This window comes from Drosophila navojoa, chromosome 2 (assembly GCF_054131105.1).
Source record: "Drosophila navojoa isolate 15081-1374.11 chromosome 2, UAZ_NAV_1.0, whole genome shotgun sequence".
Classification (NCBI taxonomy): Eukaryota; Metazoa; Arthropoda; class Insecta; order Diptera; family Drosophilidae; genus Drosophila; species Drosophila navojoa.
In genome coordinates, this window is record NC_142890.1 from 9,521,265 (window position 1) to 9,542,156 (window position 20,892).

A 20,892-nucleotide genomic window follows, 5' to 3' on the forward strand; every position below is an offset into this window, starting at 1 on the left:
ATTAGGAGTCCGCCCAAACCATGTCCATCCATCCATGGCCGTGCCGTGTGCCATATGCTGATTTTGGCCATAAATTTTGATTTGGCTGCCAGCTGAGAGGCAACGACTTTCGTTTCGGCCCACCAAAGACGCTCCAGTCGTACATCAATTTGTCAAAAGAAATATATATCTAAAAAGTTTGATGTGGCTCTGAAGCGCTCAAATCAAAACTTCGTATGATAAATTGACCATGACTTGGAGACAGACCCCAGAGTTATGAACCTACACACACACACACACACACACATACAGAGTTGAAAGAAGAAGAAAAAACACATTTATAACTCTTAAAGAGCCACTTAGTTTGTTTTGATTCAACCCACGCGAGCCACACATTTTGTTTGGCCTGAGGCCATTGACCAGATTTAGCCAGCCAGAGCCATTTGTCTGCCCGGCTGTACTTGGAGTTGGAGTTGGAGCTGCTCATTGCACTTGATTTCAATTTAATGAGAGCCAAGCATTCGGGCATCGAGAATTTGGAATGTTGGCGTGTGAATTGGCCAAGAATCAAATGCTTCTTCTGCGCTCGTCTGACGGAAGCGCAGGCAGCTCAATACGATTTTTATCAGCCGTACAATTTTCCACTTCCTGCGACAAGGTCAGGCCGGTGGCCGGCGGCGTGTGTTGGCAGTGCAGGTGAGGGCGACGGCAGGTGAGACGTGTTGGTGTCTGCGGTAATTTCAATAAAGTAAATAATCAGCGAGCGAGTGGCGTTTGCGGTTAACTGGCAGCAATTTGTATGTGTAACGGTTAACTGTAAGCCCCATTTGGCAATGGCAGTGGCAGTGGCAGTGGCACTCACACCCTGCCCCACCACACAGCTGTAGCCACAGAGATTACACAATTTGACAATTAACGCCTTTGGTTCGGCTTTCCCTCAGCTGTGCCTTGACAATGAAATGGCTGCTGTGATTGCTGTAATTCTGTAGCAGTTGCCGCTGCGGCTGCTGCTGCTGCTGAAGTGGTGCAGTGGTGCACTGGCAGCACCGAAAAAGAGCAAAAGACAAAGAGAGGCAACATTTTATGGCACAGCAAGTTGAAATGCAAATGAAATGCTGTTTAGTAGAGCAAAACGCCGGCAAACAAATGAAGTAACAATTCTCAGATTTCCCATTGTGATAACCAGACTAGCTAACAGATATATAGCACTATATAGTCTAGGTGTGTGTCAGACTGATGTATAGCATAGCTGTGCCATAAGCATAGCTCATATTATGTATATCTTCTCGCTCTCCATCTGCCTCTCTGTCTCATTTTCTTTACTTTGTTATTGTTTGGATGTCATTGAACTTGAACTTGCTGTTGGCCAAGTTGTTGGCCGCTTGGTATCTATTTTCGTTTGCCTCTGTTTTTTCTCTCTTTCTGTTAAATGTTTCATATAACTATTTGATTTTTTCTTTTATTTGGCGTTTTATGCAAGCTCTTGGCGTGAATATGCTAATTTTCAATTTGTACAACACGTTGTTGACGAAGTTTCCGTTGTCGTCGCTCCAAAAACGTGTTCGAAATGCTAATTAAATGCCGCCGTACGGCAAACATTTACGTCTTTATTCATATTTATGGCAATTAGTTGAGATCTGACCCAATTTCGTTGTGTCGCATTCAAGCACTTAGAACGAAACCTTTCGAACTAGAGAATTGAGCTGGCATTTTTGAGCTGGCGCCAATCGTTTGCCTGAATGGCAGTTGGCAACCGGCGGCTGTCAGCTGGCAGACAGAAGCTGCTACCACGTACTGACCAGCCCAAGAGTGTGCTCGGTTCGCTGAACAACAACTCGGGCTTAGACATGGACTTGGACTTGTACTTAGATTTGGTCTTGGACTTGGTCTTGGACTTGGCGTGTTAGAATTCATTTTGAGACAGTGCTAAGACGAAAGTCTCGCAGCGAAGGAAGGAATGGTAATTAGCCGTGTCTTGGCTGGCAGCTCATTCTTGCACAGATCTCTATCGCATAGTGCAATGACTTCCCACAGCTTTTCAATTGTGTAACTCTAGCTCCATGAGCGGGACAACTATCCAGCCGCTCTAGTGCCCGGCCAAGCAGGGGGTTCAATCAACTCGCAGCCTGGCACCTTTACGCATGGCAAACCTACGGCTCCAACAGCCCGGCTCCATGGTGTGGGGGTCATGTTAAGTCACTTAGCAACGGCCACTAAATACGCTAGACGCCTCAGCAGACAGAGGCTGGACAAAAGGGGGGGCTGGGTGGTTATGAGTTGGGTTACAGAAGGAATGAACTAATACCTTGTATAATTATCGCATTGCTGATCTTTTGTTGCTGTTGCTGTTGCTGTTGGTGTTGCTGCTGCTGCTGCTGCTGCGCTTTGTGCGTTTGGCAGCATTGAGTATTTTTCACGGTTGAGGCAGCTTCTTCTAATGCTGCAGTTGCCTCACACGCAACACATATACTTTATAGTACTATAATACCAGCTATAAAACGGCATTATCTGCATTCGCCAATCGCTGGCCTAAGAGCAGACGCTGCTGCAGTCGGAGTCAGAGTTGGCGTCGGAGTTGTTGTCGTGGGAGCAGATACAAATCGCCGGCTGTCCAAGGGGCAACTTCTTGGCGGGGCAAGCAATTAGCGCTAGAATGCCACGTGAATGTTTTACCAAATGAGGCGCTCGAGGTACACGAAAGTGCGCGTATCTAATTGAAACGGCCGCAAGCCGAGCCCTGCCCAAACGTGAGAATTTCTGGTGGACATTATCATCAATCTTCCGGCTTGTCAGCGCAGTCAGCTGGCATTGCAGCTGAAGCTGTAGCTGTAGCTGCTCGTCGAGTGGCGAATAGAGTTGAGGCTGGCCACGCGCCGCAAGTCCAGACGGTTAGATCTTGCTCAAATTCAAACCGAAATTAATAAACAGTTACGCATGCGCAGGTTGAAAACGAGTTGCAGCAGCAGTTGCAACAGTTGCAGTTGCAGTCGCGACCTGCATCCGAGCATCCGAGCCAGCCGTTGATTATAGATCTTGTCTGTTATTTTGGCAAAACTCTAGTCAGCGCCAGTTGCAGCGCCAGATCCAGCTCGTCCCGACAGCAATTGCAGTAATCAATGCGCTGTTATCAATAACAGCTTGCGGTGCCAAGAACTGAATGGAGAGCAGCAGGCCGAACGCCTGACGACAATTTGTTTGCTTCGTGTCCGCGCAGCTAACGGGCCTTTGGAATTTGTCTAAGAAATTGCGCAAACAAAAATTATGATATATCTGGCTGGGGATGCGGCCAGTGGGCAGGATCTGTGATTAGCCAGCCCGCAGCCTGGCGGCACTACGGCAATGGCCAGGCACACATTACGACTGACAGACAGATTGATGGCCCGATGGGGGCTCATTAAAGCCATGCAGCGCAATCAAAACAAATCAAGCACAGGACACATAAAAAGCCACATCAACTGGGGAAATAAGCAGCAAAAAGGCCTTGTCTAGGATCCAATCCGATGCACAGCAACTGTGGGAACAGAGCGTAGCGTACGTATTACGTAGCTGCGGAGCTAGCCTGGCCTTTAACTGCTTAATTACAGCGCCTGCAGGCTGAGTGCCAATTCCTAGTTGCAGACCAAAGTTAAGACTCAGACTCATTATTATCTATTAAGCAGTCAGATTGGCAACAAAAAAACAAAAAGGAACGTCGAAAAGCAAAAGTTGCGCCCCAATCTGACAACCTGACTGACTGTCTAATGACACTGGCCGTTCCGCAGGGATGCAGCGATACTCAGAGCTGGCCCTCGCCTGGGCTCCACTCGCCATAAATGCATATGCATATGAGCTGCTCGTTTGCCTGTGGTGCAGTTGCCAGCAATTACAATGCTCACATATAGACGGCCAAGGATTGCTAGGCCTGCGCCTAGCTCGTCGTAATTGTTTCATATGCATAGCAGCAGCAGCGGCAGAGGCAGCATCATTGACTGCAGCAACAGGCAGCAATTTCACGGCATCCTCGTCATGACCAGCGGGCATAATTTACTTAGAACGAATCATGTCTAGGCCGGCTGGTAATAAAACACAGCGTCACGCCAGGGCCAAAGCCAAGGCCCACAACTAGCAGCATCATCAGGCAAGCACTGAGCCTGGCGCAACTGCGTCCAATTTGGCTGCGCAAGGAGCCGACGCTGCTGCCTCCTCAGCTGCCTCAGCTGCCTCAGCTGCCGCAGCTGCTGCTGTGGATGATGTCGACGTCTACATTGCTACCTTGTCCCCGACATAATCATGTTAAATTACTCGCAAATTCATTTGCTGTGCGCGGCTGCTGCCTCCGTTGGGCGCATTGTCGGCGCTCCGCCGGCCCCAGTTCCCTCCCCTTGGCCACAACTCAGCCGCTTTCAACACTGATGCATGGCGCATGATATGGCGGCACACACACACACATAGCCTCTGCGGCCGGAGCTTGGAGTTGGAGTCTTGAGCATGGGTTGTTAGCTTGTCGCTCACTCCATATTGATCGAGTCGGCATTATGGAAATTATGTGATCAAGGCCATAGAAAATGGAAATTGTTTTGCGCAAGAAAAAATTTGCATGCCTCCTGCTGCCGCTTGTTGCCTTATGCCTGGCATAATTTCTGTTTTCCTGCCATTGCATAATTGAGCCAGGCCAATGCGATCATCCAACTCGAGCCGAGCCGAGCCGAGCCGAGCTGAGCTGAGCTGAGGCTGGGCAATTATATCTCCGATGTATTGCATGTGCAGTCGGTGCATCCCTTGTTGGTGCATTGTTCTAGTCGCTGTCCAGGGAGCACTTCGCCCTGGATGGCTCTAATTACGTTCATCTATATCAAGGCAGGCTGCGAGCTACTTGCAACTTCCTCTTGTCGACCATAGAAAGAAGAGCCATCGCAACGGCATTCTAGCCTTTAAGGTCTTATCAGCTAGCCGTACACACACACACACTGTATATATATATATCTTGACCAGGTGGGGCGTATGCTGTGGGTGTGCTGCTGCTGCAGCTGTTGGTCGTCGCCAAAGTAGCGGTAAAGTTGCTGCCGCGTTTGGCACCGCACAACAGCAACACATACAAAAATGGCGCATTTGGGGGAACATGGCTCTGGCTATAGCTGTAGCTGTGGCCCAAAGGAAGATTTGTGTTTATTTTGTAATCTTTGAAATATTTGTGGCATGGCAAATATTTCACTAGCTGCGTTTCCGCGTAGCGCATGCGGACAGCCATGAAGATGGGAGACAGAGAGCTGGAGTCGAATTGAAAAAGGAACGATTGCTATCAACGAAATATTTAGCGAAACTTCCACTTTTCACATGCCTGGCGCGCTGTTCCCCCTGTTAGGCCCCTTCCGCTGTATCCCCCTCCATCGGCAACCGCCTGCGTATCCACCTACAGCACTAAATAATAAAGCGTAACCAGCAAAAGGCGTGCCCGCTGCCTTAGCCTGGTCAATGCGGCTGTCGGAGACAGAGTTAGAGTCGCAGCCAGAGTCAGAGCCAGAGCTACGGCACCTAAGCCTAAGTCTAGGCCTACTTATGTAAGTAAAGCCAGCTAGTGGCTTGTATTTTATGGTTTGTGTACACATTTTTGCACACATGCGCGACCGGGTCGTTCAACTTGTTGCTGCGGCGGCGGCAGCAGCAGCAGCAGCAGCAGCAACAGCAGCAGCCATCCAGCCATGGCCATGGCCATGGCCAAGAAACATTCGGGATGCGAGGCGTGCGCGCGCTTTCCTAGAATAAACAAAATGCACGACTCTTGCGACAGCAGCAACAGCAACAACAACAACAACAACAGCAGCAGCAGCAACCAACGCCGCCAACAACTTTGGCTTGGCCCGAAGCTGTAGTCATGTGAATGTAGCTGTAAGCTGCAGCCAAATCAACACCAACAACAACAACTAACTTGGCTGAGTAACTGACTGACTAACTGACTGACTGACTTCTGTTTGTTGGACCGACACGACCATGTTTGATGTGTACCATCAACAGCCGCAGCAGCAGCGGCAGGCAAACAACGACGACGACGGCGACGCCGACGCCGACGACGACTCTCATGCGTCTTGGTCATCATCGTCGTGCTGATGCTGCCAACAACTCGTATGTGGCTTGTTTCAGTTGTTGCACTTGCAGCGGAAAATTGTTGCATAAGTTTGCATTACGAGGCGGCCAACTGGGAACTGGGAACTGCGAACTGGGAGCTGAGCAACTGGGCAACTGGGCAGTCCGATTGCGGGGCGTGCTGCCAGCGAACCGGCTGCATGGCCGACTCCCATTGCCGTTTGCTACCAAAACCCGCCCGGTGTCGCTATCTACAACTATCCTGCTCTAAGTCGCTCTCCCTCTTTCTCAACCCCCCTCACTCTCTCCATGTCTCTGTTACTCTAGGCAGGCAATCCTTAACAGTTAATGTGTGAATTTTTATGCGTTACCAGGCTCGGTCGTGGCTCTTGTTGTTCTTCTTACCGCATAAAACGTAATTTACATCCGTTACTTTGAAAAACTAAGATGTTGCAGAGCAACAACAGCAGCAGCATCAGCAGGCGCAGAAGCAGCAGCATCAACACCAAAACACAGTCCTCAGCCACAGCCTGGCTATTGAAATTGCTACTCTGATTTGTTGCTGCCGCTACCATTGGTTCAGGCCTGGCCAATACAATGCTTATAAGCATTTGCCGTTAGAATTTTCATTGTTATTTCGGCTGGAGTGCAATGTAAATTATATTATCGTCTGGCAAATTCCGCATGCCGCCAATCGAGCAGAAATTAACATTTGATACATGTGGCGAATTGTCAACCCTTCAACTAGCCGCAATTAATCATAGTTGGCCCAGCAACAACAACATCAACAGCAGCAACAAAACCATTCATAACGAAATGCAATTTGTCAAATCATTTTAGCAGCAGTTGCTGCTGCTGCGGCTGCAACAGCATGTTGCTGTCGTGGTCGTGTAAACGCCACCGCAGCAGCAGCAACTGACCCTCAGTTGGAAGGCGCGCGCGTTGCCGGTTAACTGTCAGCTTAAACAATTTGTTTGAGCCATTTTTTAGCGGCTCTCGTTGCAGTTGGCCCAGTGTGGGACACACACAGGCTAAGATGCTCCATGGCTCCATGGAACCAGCTACGTGCCATTATTTCTTGCATTCTCTGCTGTTGCAGCCGCTGCTGCTGCCGCTGCTGCTGTTGTTGCTGCTGCTGAATTTTGATTATGTGGTAATAATACGTTGCACGCACACAAAGCCGAGCACTGCAAAAGTTTCTGCTGCTGCTGCTGCTGCTGCAGCTGCAATTTGCTGCCCGCTTGTTGCATGCTGCCTGTTGCATGCTGGCCAGCGGCGGTCGAGCCCTGTTATCAGACGACGCTGGCCTATCAACGAGTACCAGGAATAGAACGAGTGAGCCGAGCCACTAGAGCCAAGTGCTCAGACATCGGCCTACGCAAGTTTACAGCCGACGTCTAATTTCAATTGCATGCAGGCACAATTAGAGGTCTGGCATTCGCTGTAATAGATAAATTAATTTATTATAGTCATGACGACTAACGGATATGGCCATCATGAAATTCTAACGTAATAGACCAAATACCTATGGCATTTCCTACAAATATGAAAAAAAAACTAATTGTTGCTCTCTTCCTCTTTCATTGCAGCTCCCGTACAGGAGTATACGGAAATAACACCGTATCCAGGTGAGTGAAATAAAACATATCTAACTAATACAGTGGTAATAATCATAAATCTAAAAAATTCGACGAGGATTTAGCTTGAGCTAATAATTCAATTTTGATAGCGAATTATAGCATTAGCGTTAATTGAGCCTCACTTTACGGCCATTTAACACTGTTTGACTCCAGCCGCCTAATCGACTACAAAAGACCAATAACTGACCCACAACAGCCATAAAAAAAAAAAAACAAACCCAGTAGACTGACTGGGGAATTATGTTGAGCATTATTAGGCGGTTAGCTGAGGTGTGAAAAAACACACGAAATACATTTTAAATGCGACAGTTGACTAGCAGATACCCTGTACTATGTGAAATGTTGGATAGAAGAATGTCTCAATTATTGTTTCCCGAGTATTTGATAATTTTATAGAACCTGCTAGTTGGCTTGCAAACTTGTAGGTATTCTCTGTGTTACAGAGTTACAGGGTATATATATATCTATAATCAAATAAAAATGAACAATGAAATAAACAGTCTTTTAGGAGGTTTATGAGGAAAACGTGAGCACCAGACAGGCGGACAGACGGACAGACAGCGACACCAAAGATTTCAATCAAAATTTGTCTAGCCAACAAGTCAGTCGAATAGGCTGACAGCAAAAAAGCTCATGCTGAAGCCGAAGCTGACAAGACGTTGGCGGGGAGCTGCTGCAAGTTGCGCTTGACGTGTTAATAATGTGATTTGAAATTTATTGCGGGTGGACGGCAGTAAATTAGGTAGCTGTACCCAGTATTCAGTAGCCATAGACAAGGCATACGTCTGTTGAGCGTTGTCTGGCGCTTGAGTTGTCGCTGTTTAACGACTCTGATGAGCCATAAAAGATATCTATGGCTGCACGTATTATGACATTTGATGGCGCTGGAACTTAATTTATGTCCGAAACGGCATAGTAGCACACACGAGCTAGTTAAGACTTGGAGTGAATGCATAACAGGGAAATGCTGGGGAACTAACTGTTCATTTTACTTGCACTGCCATATATATTAAGTTGTTGAGGTAGGCATTGTTCTATGGTTCCCAGGCCTGCTCCAGTTACACTTAGCTGGGTTTTCTAATGAATCGCAACTTTCTTTTCGCTTATTGCAGAGGGCTGCTACTACAACTATGGGCATTACAATGAAGGTGACCGCATCATGACCAATGAGCCGTGTCTCAACTGCACCTGCCACAACCGCATGCTCATGTGCTATCTGCGCGTTTGCCCATTCACTAAGCCAATTGGTCAGGATTGCATTGTGGAGAAGCGCGAAGATCAGTGCTGTCCTATCGTTACCTGCCCAGTGGGTAAGTTCTATTGGCTGGATTTTTATAGACCAGTCATTTCAATTACGTGCTGCTATTTCAGTTCATGTCGAAGTGCCGTATCGTACGCCCGAGCCTGGAACTGAGCTGAGCATACCCGAAAAGTTCGGCTGCAGCATTGAAGAGAAGTTCTACCCGGAAGGCGCCCAGGTGCCGTCGAACCCGAACAAACCCTGCGAACTCTGCTACTGCATTAACAATCAGACCAAATGCGTTATGCAGGAGTGCACCCTGCATGTGGATGGCTGCACACCCATCTACAACAAAGGCTCTTGCTGTCCAGTACGCTACAGTTGCGGTAAGTAGTTGAAGCATTTTCCTCTCAAAGTCAAATCTCATTTACGTTTCGTATTCTGCAGACCATGAGAACGATGTTCTTGAGCTGGAGGACCATTCCACAACAACGACCACTGTTCGTCCGACACCTGGATTTATTCTGACCACTACCATGACTCCGGCTGTGTCGACGGATTGCATCCACAACGGAGAGACCTTCGCCGATGGTGCCTCCATCGAGGGCAAGAATGCTTGCGAGCATTGTTACTGCATGCGCGGTGATATTGTGTGTGCCGTCCAAGAATGCGAGATGCCAATGAGTACGGCCAGTGGCAAAACTTGCCGTGCCATGCCAGCTGCCGAGGGCGAGTGCTGTCCAAGCAACTATATTTGTGATGATGATAGTACCACAAGTGACAGCCTTGAATCCACCACACTGGAGACAAGCCGAGATGAGGAGCCAATTACTACAGCAACCCCAGTCAAGGACATACCCGGTGAAATACCAAAGGAGGATCTGGACTTGCAGGAACACATTGATGATAAGAAGAAGGATGAGGACGTGACCACAGAAGTTGATCAAGGGGAGACCACAGTCGCTCCGACTCATGACGATAAGATTAAGGAAAAGGAACCTGAAACCTCTACTGTGGTCACGGATGCTAGAATCGATACTCCAGCGGAGTCTTCTACGACGTCGATCGAAGAAGGTAGCGGAGAGGAAGATATCAGCAAGGCAACAACGCCAGCAGCAGAGGGAACTGAAAAGCCCGCAGAGCCAACTAAAGAAGGAAGCGGAGAAGACACGACACCCACTTCATCTGAGGAAGGTAGCGGGGAAGCCGACACTACATCCGCACCTTCATCGCAAGAAACCAGCGCCGAAAGCGAAGAAGATATTGTCAAGACTTCCACACCTGTTGCTCCAACTAGTATTTCTGGAGATGGTCAGGACGCTACTACACCCACTATTGATGTTAGCGAGAAAGAGGAAGTGCCGAAAGAGACTCCATCTGTGGGCGTTACTGGTGAAGAAGATGTTCCGAAGGGTACAACTCCAGTTTCTACAGTCACCGATGAGGAGGACGCCTCGAAGGCAACAACTCCAAGTGAAGAAGTTAGCGAAACAGGCGACGTCGCCAGGATTACCACTCCAACATCTGACATTAGCGATAAGGAAGATGATATTAAGGGAACAACTCTTGCATCTGATGTTAGCGACGAGGAAGAAATTGCCAAGCCTACAACTCCAACTGACATTACGGATAAGGAAGATGGTGTCAAGGCTACAACTTCAGCTGCAGTGGCTAGCGATAAGGTTGATGAAGTTGAGTCTTCAACACCAACTTCAATTAGCGACAGTGAAGAAGTTGCCAAGGGTACAACGCCAGCCGCTGAATCTGGCGACAAGACTGAAGACATCGTTCCAACTACAGACAGTGATAAGGAAGACGATGTCAAGGCAACAAGTCCTTCTGCAGATAAGGATGAGGAGTTCAAGGTTACAACTCCAAAGGCTGACACTGGTAAGGAAGACGATCTTAAGGCTACAACTTCAGCCACAGATGTTTCCGATAAGGAAGAAGTTACAGCTTCCGAGCCCGATGAGGAAGATGTTGTCAAATCAACAACTCAGGCCTCAGAAGTTAGCGACAAGGGTACATCTACAACTTCGCAGGCTGATGAGGAAGATATTGTCAATGCTACAACTCCACCCTCAGATGTTAGCGATAAGGATATATCTACAGCATCTCAGCCCGATGAGGGAGATGTGGTTAAGGCAACAACTCCAGCCGCAGATGCTAGCGACAAGGGTACATCTACAGCTTCCGAGCCTGATGAAGAAGACATTGTCAATGCTACAACTCCAGCCTCAGACGTTAGCAAAAAGGAAGAAGTTGAAAAGGCTACAACTCCAGCAATTGAAGTTGATGAGGAAGAAGTTGCAAAGGGTACAAGTCCAGCTGCTGAATATGACATCAAGGCTACCACTCCTGCAGATAGCGAAAAGGATGAGGATGAGGTCAAGACAACAACGCCGGTCGCTGATGTTAGCGACAAGGCAACAACGCCAGCCAAGGAAGTCAGTGGTGAGGAAGATATTATCAAGGAAACAACTCCTGCCCCAGAAGAACAGGATACTAGTAAGCCCGACACTTCTGCAGCAGATGAACTCGCTGAAGAAGATATTGTTAAGGCTACAACTCCCGTTGCTGAGGGTATTGATGCTACCAAGGAGAGTACCGATGATATTGCTAGAGCCACAACTCCTGCTGGTCCTACTGTTGAAAAGGCTGAAAAGGCGACCACTCCTGCAAAGGATGTTAGTGATATTGATATTACTAAGGACACAACTCCTGCTGAAGAGATCAGCGCCTTCACAGAAACTTCTGCAACAGAAGAAATTATCAAGTCTACGACTCCTGCAGGCGAGGACCTTAAAAAGGATACTGACACATCTACAACTGTTACTGAACAGGCCGGTGAAGATATTTCTATCCAGACTACGCCATCTGCCGAAGAAGTTAGCAGCGAGAAGGACAAGGACGTTGTTAAGCCCACTGGAGATGAAAGCGATGAAGAAGTTATTCCCAGCACAACTTCTGATGAAGACACCACTAGCGAAGAAGAAGAAGTCAAGGGTACAACTCCAGCTGCTCAGACCATCAAGCCCAGCACACCCAAAACTGAAGAAGACCAAACAACAGAGTCTGAAAAAGACTCCACAGAAGAGGAAGCTGTTCCGACAACAACAACGCCAGCTCATATTTCATCATCTACCACTGAAGGTATCAGTGAGCAGGATATCTCAGACGTCAGTTCAGAAGAAGAGACGCCCGCTGTGCAAAGCACCACAGCTTCTCCCAAACAACCCGAAGACCAGGAAAGCGACGAGAAAGAATCTCTGGAGGATCACACTGAGGAACCCAAAAAGGATGTCACGGAAACATATGATGAGGCTACTACTATCGAAGCAGAAAAGGAAATTGTGTCTTCCACTATTGCACCACTTGATAAGGAACCCTCTGAAAAAGACAAAGATGAAGACCAAACTACACAAGCAGTGCCTGTCAAGTCTGATATTGCTACTTCTGTCACTGAAGCTGATCAAAGCACGGCTCAACCTGACAAAAGTGAAGAAGCCACAACCGATAAACCGTCAACACTGTATCTGCCTCCTGTGTCGGAAGATGAACCAAAAGGCACCGAGATCCCAGAAACCAGTGAAGAAGATCTCACTGCCTCTACTTCTGAGGAGGAATCATCTGAACCTGCTAAGGTTACACCTGAGAAACAAGACACAGTTGATACCCGTCACGACTTTACCCCAGAGAGTACAACATTGGCACCCAGCTCAGAAGAGGATTCAACAGCTGCAGCAATGCCAGATATGCAGCTGCCGTCTGGCATACCCGGTGAAGGTGACTGCCTGGTTGAGGGCAAAACATATACCAACAATACCGATGTACCAGCAACCACACCCTGCGATATATCCTGCAAGTGTATTAGCAGCATTGTATCATGCAAGCCAGTGGAATGCAGAATTCCTGCAGATAGCGAGAACTGTGTTCTGGATACCGAGCATTCTGACGGCTGCTGCCCAACGTACATTTGTGAGTCTGATTCCACTACTCCGAAAGCCGTTGAAACTTCTGATGAAACCAAGTCAACCACAATCGTTCCCGAAACAAGTCATGATGTGGAGCCTACTACGCCTGAGAACATACCAAAGGATGTCATTATGCCTACTGGCATTACTGAGCTGCCAATGTCACATGTTAAGCCAGATGAAGAAGTCTCGCCCGTAACCACGCAAACTCCCGTTTCAGAAGAGGCTACAACAGAAAAAGATGTTAAGAGGCCAACTAAGGAGGAACCAATTGAAGAAGGTGAAAAAGTGGTTTATGCTACTCCCGCACCTGAGAAAGAAGACCAGAAACCTTCTGAGAAAGAGCCCACACCTGAGGATGATGGCGTTAAGGAAACTGCAGTGCCAACGACAGAGAAAACTGTTAGTCAACCAGAATATGAGCCAACAACAACGACCGCTTCAGCTGCAGATGAAACCCAAAAGAAGACAGACGATGTGCTGGCTACACCAACCACTGCTCCTATTTCAAGTGATGATGAAACTAAAGAAGAGAAGCCCGCTGACGAAAAATTGGGTGTCGCCGAAGACAAGATTCCCGCAACTACAATTGTTCCTACATCTGCTGAGACAACTAGTAAGCCTGAGGAAGAGCCTTCATCCACAGAAGCACATGTTGAAGATATTGATAAGAAGCAAGTTGATGATTCTGAAAAGATTCCCGTATCATCCACGACCACACCATCTGAAAGCGAGGACGCCACGACTATTGCTTCACCTGCTGAAGGTTCTGAGTCTTCAGATGGCAAGCCTTATAGCCCTGAAGACAGTATTGCTGCGACTACTGCTCGCCCTGATACCGAAGAAGATCAAGACAAGAAGAAACTCTCTATCCCAGAGGCAACCACATTTATGCCTGATGTATCGGAGACAGATGAAAAGAAACCTGCAGAAGAGGAGGCATTTACTGAGTCCGCTGTTGAGAAGAAACCAGAACAAGAAACATCTGATGACCAATCCACCTCCACTCCCGCCGTCAGCAAGGTGCAGGATGAAACCACTGTATCTTCTGTTGCAATTGATGAAGAGAGTGATTTATCGACAGAAAAGCCCACATCTGCAGTGGAAGACGACGTTTCTAGTGCTACAAAGTCTCCTGAAGACGAATTTGCGCCATTGCCAACAACTGTGCCCTCAACAGTACCAGAAGGTGAAAAGAAACCATCACAAGATGAAACTGCAACTGAAAAGGTTGAAGTCGAAATCACATCAGTACCTTCAGTTACTGTTTCTCCAACTGCTGATAAGGATGAGCCATCCATTACTGCGTCGCCATCTGCAGATGAGGAAGATACGCTTGGTCATACGACGGACAGAATTCTACCTGAAAAGCCAACAGAGGATAAATCGGAGGAGGAGCCTTATACAACTTATGCTCCTGTTATTGATGTATCTAAGAAACCATCTCAGGCAGATGATAAACATGATAGTGAGGTGCCAGCAATCTCAACATCTACACCATCTGAAACGAAAGATCAAGAAGATGAAGAGTCTACAACGATATCCACATCTATCAAGGATGAGGAGCCACAAGTTCCACTCGAAGAGTCCACAAGTGCAGCTCCCTCCGTTCAAGATCACACCAAGAAAACAACCGACAAAGAGGAAGAAGAGAGTTCCACAGTATCGGAGATTGATGAGGTTACAACCATTGGTCCAAAAACTCCAAGCAAAGACGCAGAAAGTACATCATCCTCAGTGGCACCCCCAGAGATTGCGATTGACATCACAACTGTTGCACCAAGCACAGAGGAAGAGGCAGGCACAGACAAGCCCATTGACATTGAAGGTTCCAAAACGCCATTGCAAAGTGAATTGCCCGAGGATAAGACTTCTTCAACAACCCCTCAATCTTATAGCGAAGAGGCTCCAGAGTCATCAACTAAGATTTCAGAGGATATTGACATTGACTTGGAGCAATTTACTACAGTTTCGCCTGCTTTGCAAGGAGTGCCTTCTAAACCATCTGATGAAAAGATTCCAACCACATCTGATGAAGGGGATAGCACAGAAGAAAGCTACACCGGAACCACTGAGGAACCACAAGCTACAGACGACAAGAAATTCCCATCTTTGCCTACAACTCAATCATCAATTGCGCCCGAAAAGGATATTAAGACACCGAGCACTTCCGATGAAGAAGCTGATCAAGAACCAGACACTGACTCCACAACAGTTGTTCCATCGTCAGAGGAAGAGGAACATATTCCTACTAAGGTCTTGCCAACAACAGCGCCTGTTGATAAAACTGATTCAACAACTATTACACCTGCCGAAGAAGAAATTGTTAAAATGCCCACTCAGGACGAAACTCAACCTAAGCCAGACGTTAGCGAAGAGTCGACCACAGTTTCGCAAGCAGCCGATAAGCCATCGGACGTATATCCAACCAAAGTTCCAGCTACGGATGAGCTTGAGGGCGATAAGGATCTTGATTCTACAACCGTGCGTCCAGACGATAAGATTATCTCCACTGCTTCGTCTTCTGATGACGATATTCAACAACCAACTACCCCTGCTGCTACTTCTATTAAAGTGGAAGTCACCACTACGGCTGCTGATGAAGAGTCTAGTGTTAGTACGGCTGCACCAGCGGTTATTGCTCAAGACGATGATACAGAGGGTACCACAGTCCGTCCCATTAGTGACAAGACAGGTGTCGCAGAGGAAGGTACTGTTGAGGAAACCATTTCAACAACACCCGAGTCCGAGGAGGACGAAGAGCCTGCTCGTATTCCCACCACACCCAAAACGGAAAGTGCAGTGGACACTACAGCCACTCCGATTCATATTCCTGGTGCTGAAGGCGATGTCATATCACAGACTGCTACTCCTCAAAGCGAAGACGAAAAGATTGTCACAGAATCTGCCACAACTTCAGCTGAAGATGCGGATAAGACTGTTGTTACAGTTGCCCCAGTGGCTGCTGATGTTGAATCAACTAGTGAAGTTAGCAAGAAACCATCCGATACAGAAGACGTGGGTGAGGAATCTACCGAGCCAGCTGATATTGAGCATGAAGGCACCACTGATCAATCTACTGGTGCCAAACTGAAGCCACCAACACCAACGCCAACTCCAGCAGGAGATGAAACTTCAACTAAGCAACCTGTGGAGGATGAAGATATTGTGGCAGAAACTGCACAGCCTGATCTCGAAAAGGAGACTTCAAGCAAATCGACTGAAGCTCCAGAGTCGGAGACACAAACTGCTGCGCCATCCGATACAGAAAAATCGACAAGAGCTCCAGTTGTTAGTCCCAGCGTGGAATCGACCGAGGATGCAGATGAGTCTGTTGAGTCGGAGGAGGAGCATACCCTTGCATCTGAGGACACCCATAAGGGAGAAGAAGCTGCTGAGTCTGCTGAATCTGAGGACACCGTTACAGAGCCTGCCAAAAAGAAACCTGAGGTTGATGAGGATGAAATTCCAGCTGTCGTCTCAGAGTTACCCCAGACAACACCTACAACAGCTGCGCATGATGAAACATCTGCAGAAGTGTCCAGCGAGGGAACTCCTACAACACAACCAGACATCGCCAGTATTACAACAATACATCCACTGTTCGCCCAGCGCTTCAGCACTACACTTTCCCCAGTCATCGCCGATAGAGTGTCAGAAGGAGAAACTGATGCTACACCGACGAAGCAAAGCACTGAGACATCAACAACCGAGTCTCCGCTCACAACAACTTCCGCGTCTAGCCCACAGCATGAGTCGATTACACCTCCATCATATGGTCATCAGCCACAATATCCCTCTTATCCAGAAGACGAATACGACGAAGAGGAGGTATTCGGCCCAGGCACCTGTCGCTATGCTGGCAAAATCTACGTGTCGGCGCAGCAAATCCCACGCGACGATCCTTGCGACTTCTGCTTCTGCTTCAGAAGCGACATCATCTGCTTGCAACAATCTTGCCCGCCACCAATTGCTGGCTGTCACGAGGAGCAAATCACTGGCTTCTGTTGTCCACGATACGAGTGTCCCGTAACCATGGCCGCCGTGCTTAATATTACGACAAGCACGACAACAACTAGTACCGAACTGCCACCGTTCATGACGAGCCTATCCCATGGCAGTGAAGTGACCCGCACCGGCTGCAGCATTAATGGCCGTTCGTACATGGTGGGCGAACCCATCCACTCAACGAGTGGTCCTTGCATGAGCTGCATGTGAGTATAAAGTGAATTTTAACCAATGAAACTGTGATAATTGATTCTTATTTCAAATTTCAGCTGCGGCGGCGATGGCCAGATGAAGTGCGACCCACAGCGCTGTGTCCCGAATCCAACAACGGCCCAAATGATGGCATCAGCTACGACTGGCCGTAAAAGATGAACCACCAGCCATGCACACTAAAAATAGTTTTAACTAATTTTTAAGCACTGCAAACTAAACAATCAGAAGCACAGATGAACAAACAGCCCAAATTGCACCCACAGAGCTGCATTCCTCACGTTTTTTGAAGGAACAACCAGAAAATAGAAATAATAGACTCCGAAATAGCAACAGATACAAAACAAAACATATAAAAACCAAAAAAAAAACACACACACACAAAAAAAAAAACTAAGGTGCCAAAACTGGTGAAAATATTGCGACCCCACTTGATTAGATTCAAATAATATCAGATCGAATGAGAAAATTTGTAACTTTAGATTTGCCATTAGATATTCGCACTTTTTTCAATTGATTTTCAATTTGTTTCGGAATAGGTTACGTGACGAAGCAACCAGTGATATTGTACTGTATACATAGTATAGGTGCAATTAATTTAGAACGCGCTCACTAAAAATGAATTACTTATATATTTTGAAAGAACCCCATATATAGCCAACCATAGCATCGTACGATGCGCCTTGTAAAGTTGTTCTTTGTGGTCCCATAGAAAATGCAATAGCTTTCAGGAGACTCTCAAAACCTAGAACAGAACATTTGGTATCCCAATCAATGACTTTACGAAGCCCCGACGTTTTGACTATGGACAAGCCGATTCTTTTTATTTGTTTTTAAATAGCAATACTTTCCTTCAATGCGCTTTTATAGTATTTTAGTCATCTTATTTTAAACATTATTATTTTTTGTGTATAATTGTTGCTTCTAGTCTTCTTTTGTTGTAAGAGCAACGAAATCCGCCTAAAACATGCGCAAAATAAGATCAAATTAGATCAGTTCAATTGAGTTGAGATAATGACAAACATATATATACATATATCTTCTATGAACTTTCCCATGCTTTTATACTTTTATATACAATATGTGTAAAATGAACAAACGAACGAAACTAGTTTTTATAGCAATTTTACAAACGAACTACGAATTGCATAGTTTTTAATGGATTGAATTTAAAGTTGATGTCAATGCATTTGCGCTACCCACGCACAAATCCATCTGTGGTAGGAAACAAAAGAAAAGTAATTAACCTAGAGTTTTTTTAAAAGTCAACTGACAATGGACACTATAACAAGCAATCGAATCAACTGTAGGCTATAGCTATTGCTCGACTGATTGAAAAGTGCACTAAAACCGTAGATATTGAAGTAGTCAATAATTTTGTAAACTATATTTTGTAGGATATCAACATTCCGCGTTGGTATTAATTTAAATCGTGTAACATCAATTTACAAATATCAAATATTTCAGTCGCTTGAGCTTTAGAGATACGCTGAATATTCGAAGCGTTATTAAACCACACACAATAAATATGAACAACAATTAGATTTATATAATCTCTAAATATAGTTACAGTTTTTAAGTATTTAACTATAAAAATAAATAAATAAATTTTAATGTAGAACTTATTTATTTTATATGTCTTTTAAGAACAGCTCTTGTGTTTCCATAATTATCGTAATTTATATGCAAGCTTTCTTTGTAATCTTATAAATAAATAAAACGCTTTTTATTGAAATGTAGAGATGAGCGTGTTAATACCTGATGGAAAAACTGCTTAATAGTTTGTCTATAAATTGTTTGTTAATGCTCTTAACTTTCTCTTATCAAAGGTTGAGTTGATAAGTTCACTAAATTTTTTACAATTTTAGTTGCCAATCTTTTTGAATCTAGATTGGCTCAGATCATTAACCCATGCAGACTGTATTAAATAAATACCTATAACGGATCCTCCACTTGAAATTTCATATTTAAACATATTTAGCCGGCAAACGTCTTATCGATAGCACTTATCAAGTAACTGTACCTGTTATCGCACAAAGTGTCATCACCAAAAGCAGACAAAAACAGCTGCTAAGCTAATTTGATCTGCAGCCTGCACTTCAGGTGCTAAAGCGAAATATTCTTTTTACATGGCGTGACGTAGTTAAAACACATAGATCAACACTTAGTATTAGAGTAAGCTAAATGAAGATGGCCAACATATCAACAATAAACTGGCTGTTTGTGTGCGGCCTGTCCTTTTGTCTTGGAGGCATTGCGGTGCTCAGTTTTATGCCGCTCAGCTCAGGTAAAAGGTTAATAATAAATGTCTATAAATACACAGTGGCATATTTTTTTTTTCATTTTAGATTGCATATGCCCGCTTAAGAACCCGTTAAGTAGCTTTAGTGGAGGCGAGCAGCTGAGCAAGAATATAATCAGCCCTCAATCAGGGCATAAAATGGCCATTTTGGTGCCATTTCGTGACCGGTTCGAAGAGTTACTTCAATTCGTGCCGCATTTGACAAAGTTTTTACGTAAACAGGGCGTGGAGCACCATATATTTGTACTGAATCAAGTGGACAGATTCCGATTCAATAGAGCTTCACTTATCAATGTTGGATTTCATTTCACTAGCGATGTCTACGACTATATTGCCATGCATGATGTGGATTTACTGCCACTCAACCAAGACTTATTATATGAGTACCCCAGTAGCTTGGGGCCGCTGCATATCGCCGGGCCCAAATTGCATCCAAAATACCACTACGACAACTTTGTTGGTGGCATTCTGTTAGTGCGTCGTGAGCACTTTACTCAAATGAACGGAATGTCTAACCAATACTGGGGCTGGGGATTAGAGGACGACGAATTTTTTGTGCGAATTCGGGACGCTGGCTTGCAGGTCACGCGCCCCCAAAACATTAAGACTGGCGTCAATGATACTTTTAGGTAGTATCACTAGGTGTGGATCTCCAATAGCATTAACAGATTTTTTCTTTTAGGCATATACACAATCGCCACCATCGCAAACGGGACACACAAAAGTGCTTTAACCAAAAGGAGATGACACGAAAGAGGGATCACAACACGGGTCTGAATAATGTCAACTACAAAATCCTTAAGGTACATGATATGTCGATCGATGGGATAAACATAACAGTTCTTAATATATTACTTGATTGTGATGTAAATAAAACGCCTTGGTGCGACTGCTCCGGGACAGCAGCAGCTGCTTCCGTCGTACAAACTTAGTTATAAATAGAAGAAAATGCCATGTTTTGTCCATTTTGCCTATCCGAATCTTAAGCTATGTTTATTTGTCTATTCGCATGGAGATAATTCACCGTTTGTTAGTACACGTGAACCATGCCATACAAGAATGTCCAGAAGAGCACGTAGGTGCAAAGGCCGCCCATGAATTGGTTCGTCAGTAGGTTTTTGCGATTAATAAAATACTTGCGCCACTGTGTGCCCGACTTGACTAGCACCAGCAGCCAGAGCACGAAAACAGACAAAAAGTAAAAGAGGAATCCAAGGGTTCCGCTCAGTCCCAAGATGCCTATAAAGGAAATGTGGGTTACCAACGACAGTCAATAGCTAATTTAAATTAATCAATTTACCAGCAGCGCAGCCGGAGATTGCAGCCATTGACGTACGGCAATACTCGACCGCAGATATATTGTTGCGAATGGCGCCCTCACTGTACGCAACAATTTCGCCGGTTTTTGAAGTCCGTGTTTTCACGCGATTCATTTTATTCAATTTTTTCTTTCAGCACACGAAAAATATAATTATTTGC

General features: G+C 45.9%; 3 protein-coding genes across 5 annotated transcripts in view; 2 read left to right on the forward strand and 1 right to left on the reverse strand.

Annotated features, from left to right (window-relative positions):
- The window catches only part of tnc (tenectin), a 41,657-nt gene extending 22,807 nt beyond the window's left edge, over positions 1-18,850 (forward strand). For all 3 annotated transcript variants that reach the window (XM_089265546.1, XM_089265548.1, XM_089265547.1), the window contains exons 4-8: positions 7,629-7,667; positions 8,792-8,989; positions 9,051-9,305; positions 9,367-17,107; positions 17,171-18,850. In XM_089265546.1, coding sequence (XP_089121672.1) covers positions 7,629-7,667; positions 8,792-8,989; positions 9,051-9,305; positions 9,367-17,107; positions 17,171-17,273 — 8,336 coding nt within the window. In that variant the 3' untranslated portion in view covers positions 17,274-18,850. The remainder of the gene's footprint in view (positions 1-7,628; positions 7,668-8,791; positions 8,990-9,050; positions 9,306-9,366; positions 17,108-17,170) is intronic.
- Positions 18,851-19,151: 301 nt separating this feature from the next.
- Positions 19,152-20,362, forward strand: beta4GalT7 (beta-1,4-galactosyltransferase 7). The gene is made up of 3 exons (XM_018111544.3): positions 19,152-19,398; positions 19,460-20,042; positions 20,096-20,362. Exons 1-3 carry the CDS (start codon positions 19,296-19,298, stop codon positions 20,343-20,345), a joined length of 936 nt encoding a protein of 311 aa, XP_017967033.1. The 5' UTR covers positions 19,152-19,295; the 3' UTR covers positions 20,346-20,362.
- A 7-nt stretch (positions 20,363-20,369) lies between these two features.
- Positions 20,370-20,846, reverse strand: EMC6 (ER membrane protein complex subunit 6). The gene is made up of 2 exons (XM_018111547.3): positions 20,714-20,846; positions 20,370-20,652 (listed from the first exon to the last, which is right to left on the reverse strand). Exons 1-2 carry the CDS (start codon positions 20,844-20,846, stop codon positions 20,444-20,446), a joined length of 342 nt encoding a protein of 113 aa, XP_017967036.1. The 3' UTR covers positions 20,370-20,443.
- Between the last annotated feature and the right edge of the window lie 46 nt (positions 20,847-20,892).